This window comes from Pholis gunnellus (genome assembly GCF_910591455.1).
Source record: "Pholis gunnellus genome assembly, chromosome: 2".
NCBI classification, from domain to species: Eukaryota; Metazoa; Chordata; class Actinopteri; order Perciformes; family Pholidae; genus Pholis; species Pholis gunnellus.
The window spans coordinates 484,209-510,130 of NC_136536.1; the positions used below are offsets into that span (position 1 = coordinate 484,209).

At 43.2% G+C, this 25,922-nt stretch overlaps 1 protein-coding gene across 1 annotated transcript in view; it reads left to right on the top strand.

Annotated features, from left to right (window-relative positions):
• elk1 (ETS transcription factor ELK1) overlaps positions 1-19,754 on the top strand; it is a 19,832-nt gene extending 78 nt beyond the window's left edge. The window contains exons 1-11 of the mRNA XM_079173454.1: positions 1-747; positions 7,268-7,476; positions 10,576-10,761; positions 11,300-11,464; positions 12,962-13,108; positions 13,196-13,507; positions 13,592-13,706; positions 15,246-15,400; positions 15,485-15,568; positions 15,738-15,839; positions 16,136-19,754. The exon at positions 1-747 is cut by the window's left edge and continues 78 nt beyond it. Of these exons, the coding sequence (XP_079029580.1) occupies positions 723-747; positions 7,268-7,476; positions 10,576-10,761; positions 11,300-11,464; positions 12,962-13,108; positions 13,196-13,507; positions 13,592-13,706; positions 15,246-15,400; positions 15,485-15,568; positions 15,738-15,839; positions 16,136-16,234 (1,599 nt within the window). The 5' untranslated portion in view covers positions 1-722 and the 3' untranslated portion in view covers positions 16,235-19,754. The remainder of the gene's footprint in view (positions 748-7,267; positions 7,477-10,575; positions 10,762-11,299; positions 11,465-12,961; positions 13,109-13,195; positions 13,508-13,591; positions 13,707-15,245; positions 15,401-15,484; positions 15,569-15,737; positions 15,840-16,135) is intronic.
• Positions 19,755-25,922: the final 6,168 nt, after the last annotated feature.

Here is a 25,922-nt window from a genome sequence, read left to right on the forward strand (position 1 = left end):
GGGCGGGTTTTTAACACCCGAATTTCCGTCCGTGTCGGAGGTGTGAGGACGGTTTCCGGTGAACTCGCGCTGTTCGCGGGGTTTGACGCACCAGGAGGAGAGGAGGGGGAGGGCTAGGCTAAGCTAGCTGGTTAGCACGCTATGCTAACAGCTTCAAGCACCCAGAAAAAAACACTGAACTTTGGGGGAACAAATCCTGCGTTTAATCTGACAAGATCATAAAAATAAAAATAAAAATCACAATTTACCGTTAAAATAACGCGTTAGCATTGCTAGTTAGCTAACAAGCTACTTTACCTAATTAGCTCGTTTTTCTGAGCGCACCGAGCACACTGAAAATACAACGAAGCAACTTTAATATTTTATTAAACACAAAGTTAACAGACATTTAGAATAATTAGCATATTCATTAGCTTTAAGTAAACGCTGTGAACGAGTGAAACAAAGCTCCCGTCGCGTGTGTGTGTGCGCGCGTTGTCTCTGAACTTTTAATCTCCGTTAGCATGGAGGCTCCGCAGCCTAGCAACGGTAACGGCTGCAGCTCGGAGCGGTTAACGTTACGTAACGACAGCAGGACGGAGCGAGAGAAGAAGAAGAAGAACGGCTCCTCACAGCGGCTCTGACCGCTTCCACACACACAGGCAGACACAACAACAAGCACACGGCAGCATGGAGGATGTCTGCTGCTAGACGAACACAACGCCAGACATTCAGAGAAGAAGATGGATTCAGACCCGCTGATCAACGGTAAGAGACTGTGTGTGTGTGTGTGTGTGTGTGTGTCCTTCCTGTATAACCTGCTCCTCTAGAGTCCTCACCTGAACCAGGTGTAGTGAAATCAAAGAGACGGTGACGTCATGACATCACAAGTACTTTCTCTAGCAGCTCAGCGCTGTGTTTCCTGTGTGAGGTGAACACATGATGTGTGATGACAGAGTGAGTGGTGTGTGTTCTACTGGGAGCACAGCTGGTGGACCTGTGGTACCTCTCCTTCTCTCACACACACACACACACACACACACACACACACACACACACACACACACACACACACACACACACACACACATATGTATGTACAGACATGCATATATCCAGTGGACACCCAGCACCCTGCGGCCATGAGACTGTGGAGGTGCTGCTGCCCACAGAGCAGACCCGGGTCCTCAGGAGCCCACAGAGCAGACCCGGGTCCTCAGGAGCCCACAGAGCAGACCCGGGTCCTCAGGAGCCCACAGAGCAGACCCGGGTCCTCAGGAGCCCACAGAGCAGACCCGGGTCCTCAGGAGCTCCCTGAGTCTGCTCTGACTCTCTGTGTAGAGTGCTGGGTGTGATCGGTCCAGTTTGTTGTTCAAGTGAACACACAGGTACTGATAAGACGTCTCCACGTCCGTTCCCTGGGTGTTCCTGGTCCCGGAGGAGAGTGAAGTCCACCACCAGCGCTTTGGTTTTACCAGAGCTGATCTGGATGCGGTTCCGCTGCCACCATCCTATGAAGTCCTGGTTCAGGTCCCTGACGTGATATGTTTTAGGGGACAATTTTCCTCCCCACTGACTGTGTGTGTGTGTGTGTGTGTGTGTGTGTGTGTGTGTGTGTGTGTGTGTGTGTGTGTGTGTGTGTGTGTGTGTGTGTGTGTGTGTGTTGTAGGTAACATGAGGCTGTTCAGTGTGTTGAACAGAAGCAGCAGCTGTAGACCTGTTCTAGAGGAACCTCAAGGACTTCTGTTGTGATCTGGCTCGATATAGAAAATTAAACAACATTAACTCGACCTTCAAGGGGGGGCGGGGCCCTAACACCATGGTGAGGGAGCTCGCTGGGTGTGTGGATCGTGTGGATCGTGTGTGGTTAGAGTGGATTGTGTGGATTGTATCTTTGGAACCTGAGACGGTGAAGCAGACTGTTTGCTGATCTTCAGTTCTCCTCACACTCACAGGTGTGATGAAGAAGAGCTCCATTGATCTATGTTTTTAGAACGTTCGGTTCTTCACGCACACACATCAGTCAAGGCGAAAATCAAAAGCATTCTATGGCAACTGGACCGGGTCACAGAGGCTACGATGTGTGTGACAAGTTGATGAACTCATCATCATTATTAGATGGTGGAGGCGTTTGTTGCCCCTCTCCTGGTGATATCAGGGGCAACATTATATTTCTTAGGGGCGGTTTTGCCCTCGTGTATTTCTGACGCTGTAACCGGCGGAAATGAGGCCGATGATTGCAGAGTCATCAGAGAACTTCTGCAGGAGGCCGTTAGGAGAGTTGTGTGTGAAGTCTGAGGTGTAGGTGGTGAAGAGGAACGGGACTAGGACGGTTCCTTGCGGGGCCCCCGTGCTGCAGGACACCAGGTCTCCCCGTGTCTTCCTCCTCAGCTCGCGGGGAACCTCGGGTCTCTCCTCAGGTAGCAGCGCCGCCGTGTCCCGGTACGCTAACGGCTGATCCCTGGTGTAGACAACGGGACCACGGCTGCTGCTGGATCCCCGACACGGTGGTGAAAAGTACAATAAGCAGCAAACAGGAGACGAGTTGGGTACCTTGTGTTAAACTCGTAACCGTGTTGCCGTTGTTTTACTGATGATAGACGAGCTTTTGTTTTGTAACGTGACCATTAAACCGGAAGTTAAGCGGAGCTCAGAAAGATGAGAAATGGCGGGTGTTGTTCCCCGTCTGTTATTCTACTGCTGGTCCACCAGAACACGGTGACGTGTATTCAGTTCACTCATTAAAGTGCTGTTGTACTTGTAGGTGATGAGAGACAGAGTATTTGTGTCTTTGTTGTTTGTACATGAAGCTGTTTGGTGTCTCTAGTGTTCCCGGTGTTCATGAGAGGACAATAATAAACGTGAACATCAGGAAGAAGCGTGGACTCTTTATGACCAGTGTGGCTACAGGGTCTATTTTGTGGGTTTTTCTCTGAACTGGGGCCGTGATTCAGAGGGACGGCCGGGGAACCTCACGGCCCCACGGAGAGGACGGACAGGTTGATGCTCTCTGGACTCTGTGGTGGAGGTTCATGGCCTTCTTAGTCGGTGGAGCGGTTTGTCTGGTTCATTCCGGTAACGAACGAGACTCCGGCATGCTGAGTAGTGACGCGGCCTCGTGCGGTCGGCGTCCAGCTTCTTAAGGTGTGTTCACACCAAACGCGATGAACGCGGCCGGTCTCTCCGGGGACTATTTGTGTTCATCCGCGTGCATCGCGCTGGACGCGCCGGAGAGGGGGCGTGGCTTATCGGCCTGAAAGCCGTTGAACTGTCCGTGATATCTGGGACTTCCACAACACGTACTGAGCAGAAATAGAGGTGGTTTTTTCCACGGTTAATGGCGGACAGTGTGTGTTCACACCATGAACGCGATGAACGCGGCGTGCATTTGGTGTGATGCACCTTTAGAGGGACGAGTGGCGTTCAGCCTCACGAGATCAGCAACAACAGGTCTGTGATGCTCTTAGAGGTCCGGGGCTGCAGCGCCACACTGATGGATCAGCGCGTGTCTGCCCTTCACTGAGAGGCGTGGGTAAACCCGCTGAACCCCACTCCTGATATTAGTCCACTTATTGTTTTAATTATGACTTTAACAGCTCAGGGATGTTCAACCTGTTTGTGCACTTTGTGAAGATGTGTTGCTCTGTGAATGTGCACTGAGGCTCTGTTTGTGATTAAAGGGTTGGAAACTAATGCTTTTTTGTTTTTTTTATCCGATTCATCGATTAATCGAACAAATAATCGACAGATTAATCGATTATTAAAATAATCGTTAGTTGCAGCCCTAAAGTTCAGAAGAGTAAAAACAGGATATAAGAGGAAAGCTCAGCGTGTACGTGAACACGTCGTCACATTAAACATCACAGTGAGTGTTTGTTTTAAAATGACTTCGTTTAGTGTCGATCGACTCGCTCATATCTTTAAAAGTGAACATACTGTGTTCTGATCAGCTGTGGTGACATTTTAAAGATGATTGATCACTGACAGGAGACAGGAAGTGATCAGACCTCCATCATCACAACAATAAAACACCAGGAGGACGTTTAAATACTGTGGCTGTGCTCTGACCTGCTGAGCATGTATTGATCCACATGTGATTCTGTTTAATATTCATGAGATAGAGATAATTCATCTGATCCATACCTCATTCACACCTATGAAGCTGATCTTTGGGATTCATTGATCTGATGCCGGGGGGCTTGAACATGTTTAAAGCAGGTGTTTGTTTACAGTGTATAATAATAATAATAGTATTATACTATTTGTAGAATCACATTCCAGTGATTTCCAATAACTCCAGAGTGTTGTAAAGTCAACATTTATTAAAAAAGATTGTCAACATGTTTTTATCTAACAAAATATTCGGCTTCAATCCATATTTGTTTTCGTTTAGCCTCAAAAACCCAATTTTCACAGAAGTCTGTGAACCCTGAAAGAGAAACATCTCCAGCAGCAATCTACCAGAACCATGACTATTAAACCACAATATACACAATCCCATAGACCTCTGGACAAGCAGAGGAGTCTTTGACACATGGTATTACAGTAGTATTACAGCAGTACTGTCAGCAGTACTGTCAGCAGTATAACAGGAATATTACAGCAGTACTGTCAGCAGTATTACAGTAGTATTACAGCAGTACTGTCAGCAGTATTACAGTAGTATTACAGCAGTACTGTCAGCAGTACTGTCAGCAGTATAACAGGAATATTACAGCAGTACTGTCAGCAGTATTACAGGAATATTACAGCAGTACTGTCAGCAGTATTACAGTAGTATTACAGCAGTACTGTCAGCAGTATTACAGGAATATTACAGCAGTACTGTCAGCAGTATTACAGTAGTATTACAGCAGTACTGTCAGCAGTATAACAGGAATATTACAGCAGTACTTTCAGCAGTATTACAGATGTCAGTGTGTCTCTTGTTGAGATCTGATTGGCTGCCTGACAGACAGATGTCAGGAAGCAGAGAACCCACAGTAGAACAGGAAGTGGCCAGGAAACATTCTCTTCTTCTCTGGTGGAAAGATGTTTAGTTTTCCCTCTGTCTGTGTGAACCTTTATAAACTACACGTGGAACTACAACATGAGACATTTAGTTTTTATTTATTTCTTAGTTGTCAGATATACATGAAGTCATTAGTGATGCGTTTCCTGTTCATACTGGGAGGTCCAGGTCCTGGTGGTCTAGCTCTGTCCTTTAGACCAGGACCTAGACCAGGACCTGGTTCTGTCCTCAGACAGGAAGTGAAGTCAGTCATGCAGATTGATTCATGCAGAGAAATGTATTTAATTATAGAATAAACCACGTGTTGAAGTGCCTTTGAGCAGGGCAGCAGCCTCCTCTCATCTCTCCCTTGGTTACCGTTGATGAGAGGTCCATCACCATGACGACGGTTTCCAAGGTGTTCGATAGGTCGGTTGTTGTGTAACATGTCAGCTGATGCTAACGAGGCTAACAAGGTAATCTGTTTAATCGACCTTCACACATATATATACATATACATATATATATATATATTACATATTAGTGCTGAGCAAGGATCTCATTGTTATGTTAAAGTTCATCATGAATCTAAAGTAGTGTGTTGGTCTCTTGTATGTTAAAGACATTTGGTGTAAACACGTTAAACTCATCCGGTTGTTGTTAACAGCAGGATTCTCTTCAGTGTGAACGCTGCAGCGGCGCGTTCAGGAGGCAGATGTCTCTGCAGGATGTCCAGTAGTCTCACTGAGAGCAGCAGCTGGTGCTCGTTGTGACGCGGCGCTGTTGTCGTCTCTCCTTTAACACAACTCGTGTGTTCTTCTGGTGACGGTGCGTCTTGAGGCTCATACGTGACGTCATGAGAACGTTCCTCAGACCGACATCTTCACAACACCAACCTGCAGCGTGTCTCCACTGCTCTGTAGCATCTGTTAGCTTGTCTCTGTAGCATCTGTTAGCTTGTCTCTGTAGCATCTCTAAACTTCTCCCACGCGCTGCATCAACGTAGTCTGAAGACTTCCTCCACCGCTGCCAGTGAGCAAGGCACTTTCAGAATAAAGTAACAGACTGTCTCACTCAGCCGAGGACACTCTGGAAGCGGAGCAGGCAGGTCCACATGGAGCCCTGAGCTGGGCTTCATGGGTCTTCATCTCCAACCCACATCCTGTACTTGACGCAGCGGAGTTAGCCTGCTAGCTAAACTGAGACAGCTAAGCTAAGCTAAGAAAGTGCGCACTCACAGTCACCGAAGTGTAAAGTAGTCGTAGCGGTCCGTAGTGGGTGCATAAGAACCACCGCTGTGACCGAGCGTCCTGGGTTCGTGTTATAAGACGTGAAAAGCTCTTGATTTCTGTTCCCCCCTCGACCAGAAGCGGGAGTCTCCTTTTCTCTACGGCAACCCTGAAGGGACATATCATCTCCAATACACAACCATAGACATGAGACAGTCTGTTACAATATTAATAAATAAAAGAAATGCGTTAACGTGCGATAAAATAATTGTCGGCGTTAATTAATTAATGCGTTAACGCGATAACGCGTTAACTTGCCAAGAACTAATCTATATCTCTATATATATCTCTATCTATATATATATATCTATATATAGAGATATATATCTATATATAGATATATAGATATATATCTATATATCTATATATATATATATATATATATTTACATTACAGTCGTCTCGCTGTCTGTCTGCGGTTCTTTTTTTCAACGCGCTGGTCGTCTGCATCATGACTCAAACAAAAGGCAGAACATCTCGTGTCATGTTGGTTCTTTCATACAGAGGACGGATGAGTAACACAGACGGTAACTTCAGTTCTTTGAGAAGTAGTCCAGGACTACAAGGACCAGGAAGCTCTGTTAAAGCTGCATTCTCTCTAGTGTCCACCAGGGGGCGACTCCTCTGGTTGTATAGAAGTCTATGAGAAAATGACTCTACTTCTCTCTTGATTTATTACCTCAGTAAACATTGTAAACATGAGTTTATGGTCTCAATCTCTAGTTTCAAGTCTTCTTCAATACAGCATGATGTTCATTTAGTAAATGATGGTCCATTTAGAGTCACACAGACCATAAAGCAGGGGATGCTTTAGGGGCGGGGCTACACAGTGATTGACAGGTCTCTACCAGAGACGTATACGCCGTCTCTACGTCACTCCTCCTCAGTCCAGATGTGGTCACTTCCTGTTCACTGGTTGATAAAAACAAGATGGCGACCTGGAGGCATAGTCCTACGTTTACTTGTTGTACTCAGTCGTAGTAGTACTGATACTGTCTCTCTGTCCTCAGCCATGGACCCGTCCATCACGCTGTGGCAGTTCCTGCTCCACCTGCTGGAGGACCAGCGGCAGCATCACCTGATCTCCTGGACCGGTGAGGACGGAGAGTTCAAGCTGCTGGACGCCGAGGAGGTCGCACGACTGTGGGGATTACGCAAGAATAAGAACAACATGAACTACGACAAGCTGAGCAGAGCTCTGAGATACTACTACGACAAGGTACTACTACTACTACTGCTACTACTACGACAAGGTACTACTACTACTACTGCTACTACTACGACAAGGTACTACTACTACGACAAGGTACTACTACTACTACTGCTACTACTACGACAAGGTACTACTACTACTACTACTACTACTACGACAAGGTACTACTACTACTACTGCTACTACTACGACAAGGTACTACTACTACTACTACTACTACTACTACGACAAGGTACTACTACTACGACAAGGTACTACTACTACTACTACGACAAGGTACTACTACTACGACAAGGTACTACTACTACTACTACGACAAGGTACTACTGCTGCTACTACTACTACTGCTACTACTACTACTGCTACTACTACGACAAGGTACTACTATTACGACAAGGTACTACTACTACGACAAGGTACTACTACTACGACAAGGTACTACTACTACTACTGCTACTACTACGACAAGGTACTACTACTACGACAAGGTACTACTACTACTACTGCTACTACTACGACAAGGTACTACTACTACGACAAGGTACTACTACTACTACTGCTACTACTACGACAAGGTACTACTACTACTACTGCTACTACTACGACAAGGTACTACTACTACGACAAGGTACTACTACTACGACAAGGTACTACTGCTACTACTACGACAAGGTACTACTACTACGACAAGGTACTACTACTACTACTACTACTACTACGACAAGGTACTACTACTACTACTACGACAAGGTACTACTACTACGACAAGGTACTACTACTACTACTACGACAAGGTACTACTGCTACTACTGCTGCTACTACGACAAGGTACTACTACTACGACAAGGTACTACTACTACTACTATGACAAGGTACTACTACTACTACTGCGACAAGGTACTACTACTACGACAAGGTACTACTACTACTACTACTACGACAAGGTACTACTACTACTACTACGACAAGGTACTACTACTACGACAAGGTACTACTACTACTACTACGACAAGGTACTACTACTACGACAAGGTACTACTACTACGACAAGGTACTACTACTACTACTACTACTACTGCTACTACTACGACAAGGTACTACTACTACTACTACTGCTACTACTACGACAAGGTACTACTACTACTACTACGACAAGGTACTACTACTACGACAAGGTACTACTATTACGACAAGGTACTACTACTACTACTACTACTACTGCTACTACTACGACAAGGTACTACTACTACTACTACTGCTACTACTACGACAAGGTACTACTACTACGACAAGGTACTACTGATGGTACTACAGATGGTACTACTGATGGTACTACTGATGGTACTACAGATGATACTACTGATGGTACTACTGATGGTACTACTGATGGTACTACAGATGGTACTACTGATGGTACTACTGATGGTACTACAGATGGTACTACTGATGGTACTACTGATGGTACTACTGTTGGTACTACAGATGGTACTACTGTTGGTACTACTGATGGTACTACAGATGGTACTACTGATGGTACTACTGATGGTACTACAGATGGTACTACTGATGGTACTACTGATGGTACTACTGATGGTACTACTGATGGTACTACAGATGGTACTACTGATGGTACTACTGATGGTACTACAGATGGTACTACTGATGGTACTACTGATGGTACTACTGATGGTACTACTGTTGGTACTACTGTTGGTACTACTGATGGTACTACTGATGGTACTACTGATGGTACTACTGTTGGTACTACTGATGGTACTACTGTTGGTACTACAGATGGTACTACTGATGGTACTACTGATGGTACTACTGATGGTACTACTGATGGTACTACAGATGGTACTACTGTTGGTACTACTGATGGTACTACTGTTGGTACTACTGATGGTACTACTGATGGTACTACTGATGGTACTACTGATGGTACTACAGATGGTACTACTGATGGTACTACTGATGGTACTACTGATGGTACTACTGTTGGTACTACTGATGGTACTACTGTTGGTACTACAGATGGTACTACTGATGGTACTACTGTTGGTACTACTGTTGGTACTACTGTTGGTACTACTGATGGTACTACTGTTGGTACTACTGTTGGTACTACTGATGGTACTACTGTTGGTACTACTGATGGTACTACTGTTGGTACTACTGATGGTACTACTGATGGTACTACTGATGGTACTACTGATGGTACTACTGATGGTACTACAGATGGTACTACAGATGGTACTACTGATGGTACTACTGTTGGTACTACTGATGGTACTACTGTTGGTACTACAGATGGTACTACTGATGGTACTACTGTTGGTACTACTGTTGGTACTACAGATGGTACTACTGATGGTACTACTGTTGGTACTACTGATGGTACTACTGTTGGTACTACAGATGGTACTACTGTTGGTACTACTGATGGTACTACTGTTGGTACTACTGATGGTACTACTGATGGTACTACTGATGGTACTACTGATGGTACTACAGATGGTACTACTGATGGTACTACTGATGGTACTACTGATGGTACTACTGTTGGTACTACTGATGGTACTACTGTTGGTACTACAGATGGTACTACTGATGGTACTACTGTTGGTACTACTGTTGGTACTACTGTTGGTACTACTGATGGTACTACTGTTGGTACTACTGTTGGTACTACTGATGGTACTACTGTTGGTACTACTGATGGTACTACTGTTGGTACTACTGATGGTACTACTGATGGTACTACTGATGGTACTACTGATGGTACTACTGATGGTACTACAGATGGTACTACAGATGGTACTACTGATGGTACTACTGTTGGTACTACTGATGGTACTACTGTTGGTACTACAGATGGTACTACTGATGGTACTACTGTTGGTACTACTGTTGGTACTACAGATGGTACTACTGATGGTACTACTGTTGGTACTACTGTTGGTACTACTGATGGTACTACTGATGGTACTACTGCAGCTTGTTCTGCTATTAACATTAATTGTGACAAAGACTGATACTAGGACATGGTAGTACACAGTAGTATTATGTACTTGTAGTACTCATGAATGTATTTGTCTCTCTCAGAACATCATAAAGAAGGTGAGCGGTCAGAAGTTTGTCTATAAGTTTGTGAGTCAGCCCGACCCCTCGCTGCCTGATGGGATACGGAACGGAGACGCTGGCCAGAGCAGTGACACCGCCGACCACAACGGCCAATCAAAAGGCCTGGGGGGCGTGGCCTCCCCCTGTCTGTCAAAGGGCTTACCTGAGGTACACTTTACCCACATCAACACCACTTATTAAAGATACAGACTCACTATTTACACCACATCAACACCACTTATTAAAGATACAGACTCACTATTTACACCACATCAACACCACTTATTAAAGATACAGACTCACTATTTAAACCACATCAACACCACTTATTAAAGATACAGACTCACTATTTACACCACATCAACACCACTTATTAAAGATACAGACTCACTATTTACACCACATCAACACCACTTATTAAAGATACGGACTCACTATTTACACCACATCAACACCACTTATTAAAGATACAGACTCACTATTTACACCACATCAACACCACTTATTAAAGATACGGACTCACTATTTACACCACATCAACACCACTTATTAAAGATACAGACTCACTATTTAAACCACATCAACACCACTTATTAAAGATACAGACTCACTATTTACACCACATCAACACCACTTATTAAAGATACAGACTCACTATTTACACCACATCAACACCACTTATTGATTGATTTCTGTATTGATCCAGCGCTCGTCGCCCAGCAGCTCTCAGAAAAGCTCCCGTAACGACTACATGAAGTCCGGCCTCTACTCCACCTTCACCATCCAATCACTGCAGACCTCGCCCAACCCGCGGCCAATCAAAACGGAGATGCTGCTGCAGGACTCCGCCTCCAAGGCTGATCGCAGAGAGGTGAGAGGACATTGGGCGTGTTTAAAGCAGGATAAACGTATTGATTATGGATCATAAGGTATTGATTATAGATCATAACATATTGATTATAGATCATAAGGTATTGATTATAGATCATAAGGTATTGATTATAGATCATAACATATTGATTATGGATCATTATGTACTCACATGTTATAGTTATTGATGTGAGCTCCTTTACATTGCTGAGCAGCGGTCGAGTCTTTCTTCACATGAAGACATCAGAATGTATTTAACCCTTTATTAGTCGCTCAGTGAGGAAATGTACAGGAGTCAAAAAGAAACATATTCTAAAAAAGTAATAAACCGTCAAGAATATCAGCTCGTAAAAAGTACAAAAACCACAATAACGAAATATAAAAATAAAAAAAAATGTAATTACATTTTGTAGTATTACTCTTAATCTGTAAAGTAACTAAAGCCTGAGATAAAAGGAGTGCAGTAATAAGTACAATATTTACTTGTTACTACATATAAATACACATATGTATATGTATCTACACTACCGTTCAAAAGTTTGGGGTCACTTAGAAATGTCCTTATTTCTCAAAGAAAAGCACCGTTTCTTTCAATGATGATCACATTAAATGAATCAGAAATACACTCTATACATTGTTAATGTGGTTCATGACTGTTCTAGGTGGAAACGTCTGGTTTTAATGAAATATCTACATCGGTGTATAGAGGCCCATTAACAGCAGCTATCACTCCAGAGTTCTGATCGCCTCAGAAGACTAACTGATGAAAACCCTTGAAAACAGTTGTGCTGGTGAGAGAAGCTATAAACGGGCCTTCCTGTGAGCTAGTGGAGTATCTGGAGCATCACATGTGGATTCTACTCAACATGGACAGAAAAAGAGAACTTTCATGTGAAACTCGCCGTCTGTTCTTGTTCTGAGACATGAAGCTATTCCATGAGAGACATTATGAAGAAACTGAAAATTGACACAAAATTGTCTGAGTGACCCCAAACTTTTGAACGGTAGTGTGTGTATATATATATATATATATATACATATATATATATATATATACATATATATATATATATATATATATATATGTATATACATATATATACATATATATATATATGTATATACATATATATATATATATGTATATACATATATATATATATATATATATATATATATATATATATATGTATATATATATATGTATATACATATATATATATATATACATATATATATATATATATATATATATATATATATATGTATAAAACCTATATTCAATAATAACACAAAGGAATTGGAGTCTGATCCAAGTTAGCAAACTTTATTATTCTTTTTAACATTGACAGGAAACAGCCTGAGACATAATCACTGTAACTCTTGTCCTCTTCTGTCCTCCATCCTCCTCTCTGTCTCTCTCCGTCTGTCCTCCATCCTCCTCTCCGTCTCTCTCCGTCTGTCCTCCATCCTCCTCTCCGTCTCTCCGTCTCCTCAGGTGTGTGTCCTCACAGAGTCGACTCCCTCCTCCTCATTTGGAGGACCCGTTGACTCCTCCCTCCAGGTGATCGTGACTCACCCGTCTCCCTGTGTGACTCCGGCTCTCAGCCCCCAGATACCAGCCAGCACCACCAGCCAATCACAGGTCAGTGTGAGCCCCCCCCCCCCGTTCATGGTCACCCAGTTCCAAGCTGGTGTTAAACTGGTCCTCCTGTTTCTCCTTCTCTCCCAGAATCCTCTCGCTCCTCCTCTGAGTGAGCCTCCTCAGATCTATCTCACCAGAGTGGGAGACCCCCCCACCCTCCTCCCCCTCCCTCCCGTACACCCCCCCCACATGTTGATGGACGACTGTGGGGGGGTCAGCGCTCCTCACCCGACTCACCACCCGTCTGTCTTCGTCATCATCAACCCTCCTCCCAACCAGCAGGCGGCGGCCATGACGGCTGCTGCTCCCCCCCCCCCGATCGTCATCAAGGAGGAGAACCTGCTGTCGGAGGAGGAGCTGCTGGAGATGGTGTCTCTGGAGGAGAGACGGGTGGAGGAGGTGAGAGGGAGGAGAGAGTCCAGGTTTGTGCGGAGTGGTGGTTTGTGACCGATGACTCATGAGGTCTCTGTGCTCCTCCTCCAGGTCCCTCAGCTGATCTGTGGAGAACCAGAGCCCCCCCTCACCATCGTGGAGAGCCCGCCCCCTCCCTGCATGGATCCCGAGGTCGGAGGTCAGCGGGAGGAGGACACGCCCACAGGTGTTTTTACTGAGCAGCTTCTGCAGGATGTGGCGGCCATTTTTAGATTGTTTCAGTTGGACGTTTTTTATATTTACTTTTAAGAAAATAAAGGTTTGTTGAGGTTTGTTAACGTTTGTTGAGGTTTATTAACATTTATTAACCGTTTATTACCTCGCCCTCTAACCACAGCGTTGTCACACTTACTCATCTCAAAGGTCTGAAGCTAAATGTCTTTTATTCTCATTATATAATAATTACAATTTTTAATCGCGATAACAAATTTGAATCTCATTGTTCTGTTAAAGTTCATAATGAATCTAAAGTAGTGTGTTGAGCTCTTCTGTGTTAAAGTGCTGCTCTATGAACTAAAGGTCAACAACATTTTAAACTCATCAGGTTCTTGTTAACAGCAGGATTCTCTTCACACAGCAGCAGTTATAACACAGTTATAATGATTCTGATCATAGATATTCAGACGTGTTCACAACTTTATCTTCATGTGTGTCAGAGATGAATTTAAATCTACATCTTAACCTGTAAACCTTTCTACGTCATGTTTTTATGTTTGTTAAATTCTCAGTAGTGATAACTAAATGATATGATTATTATACATATTACAAACTAAACACTTTAAAAACTCTAAAACATAATTAAAGCAGCATGCAGAGATGTACGGGCCCGTCCTTCCGCCCATAAATATCTGCGACCATCAGACAGTGCGCCCACAAGTTTAAAGTATTTTAAATGTGTGGACTGCGACGCTGGAAATGATGTTGTTCAAATATTCCACCAGTTCCTGGATCACTATGTGGCGCTAGAGAACACACGCAAACATGCATTATGTTGCTCTACATCAAGTATAGACCACATCATGTAAATCGGATGCCGTGTGTCACTTAACGCTGACTTCCTGTTGCCAGTAGGTGGCGCTATGACTGTGAGTGAAAGTTGTCTTGTAGACATCCTCGGGCCATGACTGTTATCAAGTATGGCAAGTTTGGGACAGATTTGAGCAAGTCCAGTGGAGTTACATCAGCTTGTTGTTTAACGGCGAATCACGTACAATGGCCGCCACGCCACGGCTTCGCCATTCCATCAAACGTAAAGCTTTGAGTCACATTTAATAGCAAAGGTCTTTAGATTGTACTGACCACATTTGAAGTGGATCTGACAAAGTTCCTAGGAGGAGTTCGTTAAAGTATAGCGACTAGAAATCGTGTGTGTGTGTGTGTGTGTGTGTGTGTGTGTGTGTGTGTGTGTGTGTGTCAGTGGGGGGGGAGCAGCAGGAAGTGACGCCACACAAACAGCTGTTCACCGCTCGCTGCCGGTTCTTGTGTTAAAAATGTCTCTTAATAATAATAAGCGCGTTAACTTGCCCAGCACTAATAATAATAATATATAATAACATTAGTGGTACTGAGGTGTCATAGACAGCAAATCTTATAATAATGAACTTTATTTAAACTACATGGTTGAACCAGGATCAGGACGTCCTTAATAAACTCCCTGAGTTCAGATCACTTCCTGTTTTAACTCAGTTTCCTGTCTCTGTGTCAGATCGCTCCGCCCCCCCGGTGACCTCCTCCTCCTCCTCCTCCTCCTCGGTGACTCCTCCTGTGACCTCGGACCTCGTACCTCCCAAACCGAAGAAGCCTCGAGGCCTGGAGCTGCCCTCCTCCCCCTCCCTCCCCCCCGGACTCTCCCTGGATAAGGTCTGCTCTCAACCACTGTCTGTTGAATGATTGTTGAAGAAGGAGATGTAACTGGTGTGACATCACTTCCTGTTTCCTCTGCAGGTGAATGCAGCTGTTAACAGTCTCCTGGCTCCTGGATCAGCAACCAACACCCTGACCCCGACCGTCATCACCTCCCACGCTCTGGTGTGTGTGTGTGTGTGTGTGTGTGTGTGTGTGTGTGTGTGTGTGTGTGTGTGTGTGTGTGTGTGTGTGTGTGTGTGTGTGTGTGTGTGTGTGTGTGTGTGTGTGTGTGTGTGTGTGTGTGTGTGTGATCGAGATCCAATGACTCATTGTGTGTGTGTGTGTGTTCCAGACTCCGGTCCTCCTGACTCCGACTCCTCTTCCCTCTACGATCCACTTCTGGAGCACCTTGAGCCCCATCGCTCCTCGCTCACCAGCCAAACTCTCCTTCCAGGTAATAGACGGAGCCCACAGCAGGTGTCTGTGTGTGTGTGTGTAGAGAATCTATTTCATCCAACATTGGTAACACTGTTAGACTACTTTCTTTTTAAAGATGATGTCATCATAACTGTTGTTGTTCTAGTTCTCTCTACTTCTAGTCATCATGGTTCTGTTTCTATAGAGGACTTTTATTTTGAAAATCAAGACCACAGAGAGAAATACGGTTTCAGAGGGTTAAATCTCTGTGTTGTGATTCTTAATGAAGCTGTTCTCACCAGAATGACGATGTGTTCATGTCTCTCTGTTTAGTTTCCCACCAACGGCAGTAATCAGATCCACATCCCGGCTCTGAGTGTCGATGGTCTCTCCACCCCTGTTGTTCTGTCCCCCGGGCCCCAGAAACCCTGAGCCCCCCCCCCCCCCCCCCCCCCGCCCCGCCCTGCATCACACAGCTCCTCACTGGGTACCGACACGGACTCAGCCCCCCCCCAAACCCTCCTGGCTCTGGACCGACTCTGAACATGTCCACTTAAACCACGTTGTTTTTGGTGGGGTTTGGTGGTTTACGGGGACCTTTGACTGGTGGACGATGGAGATGTTGAGGGACCAAAGAATCGTGGGAAAACGGGACGCTTCTTGAGAAGTAAAGAGGAACCAGAAGACAGGCGAGGCAGACGGATTCTTTTCTTCTTCTGCGGCCGCTGAAACCTCCGACATTAACGGATGTTTCTATTATTGATCAGTGAGACGTGTTTCCTGATCAGGATTATCAGGACCTGAAGCCTCATGAATATTCATGAGGAAACTTCTTTTAGGGTGTGTTTTATGAAGACGTGATTATTTATTTCCAGCTGCAGATATTTGAAGGTGACTCGTCGTCTGATCCTGATTGGTCACTTGATGGTGAAACGCTGCTGACTTTTAGGGCAGTTTAAAAGTTTTTTTAGCTTTGCTCTCATTGGCCGCTTTTTTTAAAGGCCACGCCTTTCTCCTGTTATGCATGGCCTGTTATTGGACTGAAGTCCTCAGCATCAGTTCTGAACCGACCTATCACAGAGGAAGAATTCTGTGTGACAGATTGTATATTTTCTAAAAGAGGTTTTATCACATTCCTGGATCTTTCGAGGATGTTTTATTGATTAATGACTGATGATCGTTTTAATTACAGACCTTCAGTCCGTCTTTGATGGACGTTTCTTTTTCTGGTTCCTGAACACCTCAGACTTGTTTCCTCGTTCCTCTGCGGTGATGTGGCCTCAAGTTTTCATGAGAACCCTGATTCACATTCCATCTGGGACTCGACCTAAAGACCTGGAGAGCTAAAGATCTAGAGACCTAAAGACCTGGAGAGCTAAAGATCTAGAGACCTAAAGACCTGGAGAGCTAAAGATCTAGAGACCTAAAGACCTGGAGAGCTAAAGATCTAGAGACCTAAAGACCTGGAGAGCTAAAGATCTAGAGACCTAAAGACCTGGAGAGCTAAAGATGACCTGAAGACCCAAAGAAGACCTGAAGACAACCTGACGACCTGAAGACGACCTGACGACCTGAAGACAACCTGACGACGTCCTGAAGACCTAAAGACAACCTGACGACCTGAAGACGACCTGAAGACCTGAAGACAACCTGACGACCTGAAGACAACCTGACGTCCTGAAGACGACCTCAAGAAGACCTGAAGACATCCTCACTGGGTTCTCTGCTCCTTTAAGTTGAGTAGATTGTAACAGAAACATTCTCCTCTCGGCTTCATTCAGAGCTGCCTGCTCAGAAGAAGATCACCAGATGTGGTCGAAAGCTCGAGGAGCAACAAGTATGTGGAGCTTCTCGACGTGACTTGTTTTTAAACATCATCATCTGAGGAAACGAAACATCAGCTGCAGTTTTTCTACCAAACACAAAGTTTCTGTGTTCAGACTGAAGCTGACTCTTCTAAAGACTGTTGTTGTTGTTTATGATGCTAGCTGAGCTCTGTGGTTGCCATGGTAACCTGACCCGACTGTTGTTGCACACCTGCAGGTTGTTGTTGTTGTTGTTGTTGTTGTTGTTGTTGTTGTTGTTGTTGTTGTTGTTGCTGTTGCTGTTGTTGCTGCTGCTGCTGCTGCTGCTGTGGAGCATCTGAAGCTCCTCGTGATGACGCTGTTAATGTGTTGCTACGCTTCTGTGTGTGACTGCGAGGCTGCTGACACACAAACACACGTATACACACACACAAACAGACACACACACACGGACCAGCAGGAACTGAGTGAAGCTGATTATCAGTTTTTAACGAGTAAAGATGAACAGTAACATTTGAAAGAAGCTGTTAACGAGTCAAAGCTTGTTAACTCTGAACTACTGAATAAACACACGTTCTTTAGTTCACTAATGTTCTAACTAAACTCTGTTCAAAGAGATGAAATCAGCTGAAAGCTTTCATTTAAACAGGAACATTCAGTGTCAAGAGTTTCACAATAAAAGCATTTTATATTTATTATTATATAATAATTGATATTATTTCGTTCAGTGTGCGCTGGATGCCACATTTAAAGAGGTTTCAGTGGATCGGGTCTTTAATCAGCCTGGAACCAGATCACAACCAGACATTAAATAATAATAACAACAGTATAAAGACGACGTTCAGCCTCAGATCACTTCCTGGCGGTGAGATTTCCCAGCCTCGGCGGTGCCGTGAACGCAGCTGTTCGACTGTTTTCTCCTTTTACAGCATGACTCTATTTTTCTACCAGAGAAACGTGTTTTTATTGAGACGAAGCCTTAAATAGTTTAGAGACAATGAAGAAGAAAAATAAGCCATTTATAGAGAAGAGCTGGACTTTGGACGAAGGTTTTGAGTCATTAAGGTTTCTACGACGGCGTGACGTTCAGAGGACAATGAGATTAAAGTCGTAAATTTACAAGAAAAAAAACCCAGCGTGGCATCATTTCACACGGTCGTTTCCTGTTTGAGAGATGGCGTCGGTCATGTGACGTCTGTCATGTGGTTCTTTTTATTCACCAGCACATCAAGAATGTTTTTATATTGATCAGGACAGCGTTGCATTCTGGGTAGTGTTTAACACATTAAATGGGAAAAAAATGATGTCACTTTAAAATATAAACTTTATTATAACTAAATGTTTTCTATTAGAGAAACATGAAAGTAGAAGTACTGTGTTACTGCAGTAAAAGTACTAATACCACAGTGTAGAAGTACTGTGTTACTGCAGTAAAAGTACTAACACCACAGTGTAGAAGTACTGTGTTACTGCAGTAAAAGTACTAATACCACAGTGTAGAAGTACTGTGTTACTGCAGTAAAAGTACTAATACCACAGTGTAGAAGTACTGTGTTACTGCAGTAAAAGTACTAATACCACAGTGTAGAAGTACTCTGCTTGTTGAACGGTTCATTATTAGATCAGCTGATCAAACAGTGGCCTCACACGGCCAGAAGTATGTGGACACTTTAAACTGATCAAATTGTTTAACATGTTTACGTTTACAAACTCAATATTCTGTTTGATCTTTGTTAATAAAGAGACGATGTTCTGTTCCAGAATAATACATTTGTTTCTACAGATTTGAGTGTAAACAGGAAACCGACAATTTTGTAACTTCATACTTCTGTCCGTGTGTTGTATTTATGTCCCATGATGCTTTGCAGCAGGATGAGGTCCTGATAAGAGCTATATCTTCTTACTCTTTTTCTATGTTTCTGTACATTAAATCTAGATATAATCTTTAATATTCTGTCGTAATGACGTCTTGTTTCTGTGGCCTATCGTCGCTGTCAGAGCCTGCTTGGCCCCGCCCCTCCTCGGCTGTGATTGGCCGCGGGGTTTATTGATGTAAAGGGGCGGGGCTTGCTTTTATTTTTCTGAGACAGAGTTCTACGTGTTCCACGTGTCATTTACTGGAAATATTAAAAGATATTTTTTATGGACATGAATTCAGTGTTTGAGAAGATGATTCATCCAACACACACTAATACACACTAATATACTGTGTACACACTAATATATACACTAATATACTGTATACACACTAATATACTGTGTACACACTAATATATACACACTAATATACTGTATACACACTAATATACTGTGTACACACTAATATATACACACTAATATACTGTATACACACTAATATATACACACTAATATACTGTGTACACACTAATATATACACACTAATATACTGTGTACACACTAATATATACACACTAATATACTGTATACACACTAATATACTGTGTACACACTAATATATACACACTAATATACTGTATACACGCTAATATACTGTGTACACACTAATATATACACACTAATATACTGTATACACGCTAATATACTGTGTACACACTAATATATACACACTAATATACTGTATACACACTAATATACTGTGTACACACTAATATATACACACTAATATACTGTATACACACTAATATACTGTGTACACACTAATATATACACACTAATATACTGTATACACACTAATATATACACACTAATATACTGTGTACACACTAATATATACACACTAATATACTGTGTACACACTAATATATACACACTAATATACTGTATACACGCTAATATACTGTGTACACACTAATATATACACACTAATATACTGTATACACACTAATATACTGTGTACACACTAATATATACACACTAATATACTGTATACACACTAATATATACACTAATATACTGTGTACACACTAATATATACACACTAATATACTGTGTACACACTAATATATACACACTAATATACTGTATACACGCTAATATACTGTGTACACACTAATATATACACACTAATATACTGTATACACACTAATATACTGTGTACACACTAATATATACACACTAATATACTGTATACACACTAATATATACACACTAATATACTGTATACACACTAATATATACACACTAATATACTGTGTACACACTAATATATACACACTAATATACTGTATACACGCTAATATACTGTGTACACACTAATATATACACACTAATATACTGTGTACACACTAATATATACACACTAATATACTGTATACACACTAATATATACACACTAATATACTGTATACACACTAATATATACACACTAATATACTGTATACACGCTAATATACTGTGTACACACTAATATATACACACTAATATACTGTGTACACACTAATATATACACACTAATATACTGTATACACACTAATATATACACACTAATATACTGTATACACACTAATATATACACACTAATATACTGTATACACGCTAATATACTGTGTACACACTAATATATACACACTAATATACTGTGTACACACTAATATATACACACTAATATACTGTGTACACACTAATATATACACACTAATATACTGTATACACACTAATATACTGTGTACACACTAATATATACACACTAATATACTGTATACACACTAATATATACACACTAATATACTGTATACACACTAATATATACACACTAATATACTGTATACACGCTAATATACTGTGTACACACTAATATATACACACTAATATACTGTGTACACACTAATATATACACACTAATATACTGTATACACACTAATATATACACACTAATATACTGTATACACACTAATATATACACACTAATATACTGTATACACGCTAATATACTGTGTACACACTAATATATACACACTAATATACTGTGTACACACTAATATATACACACTAATATACTGTGTACACACTAATATATACACACTAATATACTGTATACACACTAATATACTGTGTACACACTAATATATACACACTAATATACTGTATACACACTAATATATACACACTAATATACTGTATACACACTAATATACTGTGTACACACTAATATATACACACTAATATACTGTATACACGCTAATATACTGTGTACACACTAACATACTGTATACAAAATAAATAAATGTGAGCTCCAGAGCAATATACTAAACTGGTACCGTCTGCTTTGTCTGAGAGATGAGTGGTGAGGTTTAACATGGAGTCTGATGGAGCAGCTGGTTGAGTTCATGTCGCTCTGCGGCTCTTTGAGCCAAATGTGTAGATCTGTTTGATTCCAGTCATTTATCTACAACAAGGACAAGATTACCTACAATTAAATCCCAAAATGATGCATGAAGAGTGAAAATTGTGGAGTCAAAGGCAAAAGACAAATATTTTTTTCACAAGAATTTCAAGCTCCTCTTCACTCTAGCGGTGACATCACGCACTCTAAGCTGCGCAATACACACCCATTATAAAGTCAGAAACAGACCCACATTTTCCTGAAACTTAATCTGTGACTTCATGAAAACTGTGCTAGCTATCAAAATGTCCATTTGGCTCAATAACGTCCAGCGTTTTGTCTACATTTTAAACTTCAAATCATTTTTCTATGTTAAAGTATGGCTTGTCAATATGGGTCCAAAGTTCAGTGTTTTTTTTGCTCTCTTCACACCGAAACCCCATTCAAGTCAATGGGGCGATTTTGCTCCGTTTTTCGGGATTTTCGAGAAAACCGCTGGGCGAATCTCTTATAAAAGTCATAGCACACCATTCCTGATCGGGCCGCACGTTTGGATATATTTTTTGTATTATAGATATATACTATATCTATAATATAAATCTATTTAAATATATCTATATAAATATAATATATATATATATTGCATCAGTTACACGCTCCTGCAGATTCCTGCTCTACAACATCAGGAGGATTCTCCTCTTCCTCACTGAGGAGACGGAGCAGGTCCTCATCCAGGCTCTGGTCATCTCCCTCCTGGTCTACTGCAGCTCTCTACTTGCCGGAGCTCCGGCGTCGGCCATCAGACCTCTGGAGCTCGTCCAGAAAGCTGCAGCTCGTCTGGTGTTCAATCGCCCCAAGTTCTCCCACAACCTCCCTTCTCTGTGCTCTACACTGGCTCCCTGTAAGAGCTCTCATCCAGGTTCAGACTCTGGTGCTAGTCTACAGGTTCAGACTCTGGTGCTAGTCTACAGGTTCAGACTCTGGTGCTAGTCTACAGGTTCAGACTCTGGTGCTAGCCTACAGGTTCAGACTCTGGTGCTAGTCTACAGGTTCAGACTCTGGTGCTAGTCTACAGGTTCAGACTCTGGTGCTAGCCTACAGGTTCAGACTCTGGTGCTAGTCTACAGGTTCAGACTCTGGTGCTAGCCTACAGGTTCAGACTCTGGTGCTAGTCTACAGGTTCAGACTCTGGTGCTAGTCTACAGGTTCAGACTCTGGTGCTAGTCTACAGGTTCAGACTCTGGTGCTAGTCTACAGGTTCAGACTCTGGTGCTAGCCTACAGGTTCAGACTCTGGTGCTAGCCTACAGGGCAGTGAAAGGAACAGCTCCTTCCTGTCTCCAGGCCATGGTCTAGCCCTACACCCCCGACCACTTGGCTCTGCTGCCTCGGGGCGATCGGTTCCCCGTCGCTCAGAGGTCCCTGCGGCCGATGGACCCGGTCTCTGTTCTCTGTCCTGGCCCCACGATGGTGGAATGAACTCCCCACTGACGTCAGGACAGCAGAGTCGCTGCCCATCTTCCATCAGGCTGAAGACTCACCTCTTCATGAAGCTCTACCCTGAGCCTTCCTCTCAGCACTGGTTGTGTTCATGCTAGTGTGTTTCTGTACGTCTGCTCTGGTTTATGCTCTGAGATGTTTAAAGGAGATGAACTCATGACTTCTGGTGACGAGTAGTTCTCTTGAATACTATGTTGAACACACTGACTGTAAGTCTCTTTGGATAAAAGCATCTGCTCAATGACTGTAATGTACTGTAATATATATTATATATATTATATATAATATATATAATATATATAATATAGACCCCTCTGTTGAGACCCTCTTTTTCTTCATCTTCCTCTCTCCTTCCACTGATGACATCACTGTGGTCGTCCTTGTCTTCATCACTCAGACTGAAGATTTACTGGATCACTGCTGATGTCACTGATGATGTCATCACTGATGATGTCACAGCTGCTCTGTGGTTCTTCTTGTCTCGTTATTGATTCACGCTTTTGCAGATGAAATGCATCGTTGCTCAGATATGTTTTGGTTAACGTGATGATGTCATCACCATGATGATGTCATCACTCTGTTACAGTAAAGTGAGTAAAAGTGTTTTTGTTTCACTGATTGAACCAAACTCTTCATCGTTTATAGAATCAGACGTTTCTATTTATTCGTGTTTATTCAACTCAAACTTCTGATTATTGTTCTTTATTTAAACGCATCATGTGATCAACAGAAGAACCAGTTTATGTCTCAATATGACACAAATATGTTGTTAGTTTGAGCTGCTCGTCTCGTGTGAGTTCGTCCTCTTCAGTGAGATCAACTCTGAGACTGAAGAGAGACTCAGAGCGTCATCAGAGAATCTGGAGCATTACGTCATCTTAGTAGATCCCCCCCCCCCCCCCCCCCCTCCATCAACTCTGTGCAGCATCCGAGCTCTGATTGGTCCATCGCCCGGTGGCCTATAAAGCTCATTGGCTGATCCCGAGTCATGCTGCGGACCTGATAGAGGACTGGGGGGGGGGGGGGGGGGGGATCGTATAAATAAATAGATAAAAGGGGAGACAGGCAGCGGGACTCATCTGGATCCACGAGACCCGAACAAACCGGAGAACGGAGACCCGATACCGGCTTACCGGACCCCGTTGGTCTCTACCGGACTTTGCCGGCTCGGTGAGACTCCGCCCGGCCGGTGATCCTCGGAGCGGCGGAGCAGGAGGAGCAGGAGGAGCAGGAGGAGGAACAAGGTGAGAACATGGGCGTCTGTCCTCCAGCAGAGAGACGGGACCGCGCGGGGCTCTGCAGATTATTATTATTATTAATAATACTGTTATTTATAATTATTATTATCATTATATTCATAATTGAGTTAAAACACGTCAGTTTAAAACACGTCCCGGTCGCTGTGAGCTGCTGTTAGAATAATATGAATCTCTATTATACGACTGTCCCTGAACGCATCACCCAGCAGCTGTTAAACTCTAGTAGAACATCTCGAGATGATGGAGCCTCACACGGACTCAAAGAGATCAGGCTCTTCATGGGGGGTTCCTGTTCATCAGGGTTCCGATGATGAGCCGATAGAACCTCGATCTCACCTGGACACACACACACACACACACACACACACACACACACACACACACACACACCTGGAAGGCAGCGCTGCAGCGGCCATCCGGGCGGGTCGATCATCGCCGCGGAAAGGAAGGAGAACCCGGACACCGGGCGAAGGAGGTCCCGGTCAGTCCAGACTGCGGAGCTGTGAACGGCTCGTTTGACGGCAGCTGCTCCGAGGGTTCACGTGATGATCGGTGATGAGAACTTTCTATGATTTCATGCAAATAGAAGGAAAAGATTAAAGCTCAACTTGTCATGTGATCACGTGTGTGTTGTGTGGACAAACAGAGTGCACAGGCTGTGCGCGCGCTCTCAACATAGCGCAGCGTGGAAGCGCCTCTCATGAAACCATTAGTTGAAAATGGATGAAATGCATCGAGATACTGAAACTGAACCCACAGAAATCAGATGTGAAGCCACTGAAGAAGAACAAGAGAGGATGTCTTCATGGAAACGCTTCAGAAGGAAACATACACAACAGAAAGACACAACACGTGGCTCACTGAGGAGGAGCTGATGATTGTGTATTGAAGAAATATCCACTCGCTGAAGGGACATGAATGACATGTGTCGAGCAGAAGAAGTCAAAGTAAATCATGTTTCCAGTATTTCTGCATGTTTAAAGGCAGAGCAGCTGTAATGGAGCAAGCTGCTGCTCTGCAAAAGAGACACGACCAGAGACACAAGAGGAGCAACTGAAGGAGCAACTGGCTCGATAGATAGCCGCCGCCGCCGCCGCCGCCGCTGCCGCCGCCGCCGCCGCCGCCGCTGCTGTTGCTGCAAGACCTTCTGTGTTGGAAGGCAGTGATGTTGGAGGAAAGGACTAAAAGAGCAAAGACTTGAATTCAACCCAAAGGCCAATGCATTTGTGCCAAAAATGAACACTCTGACCTCGG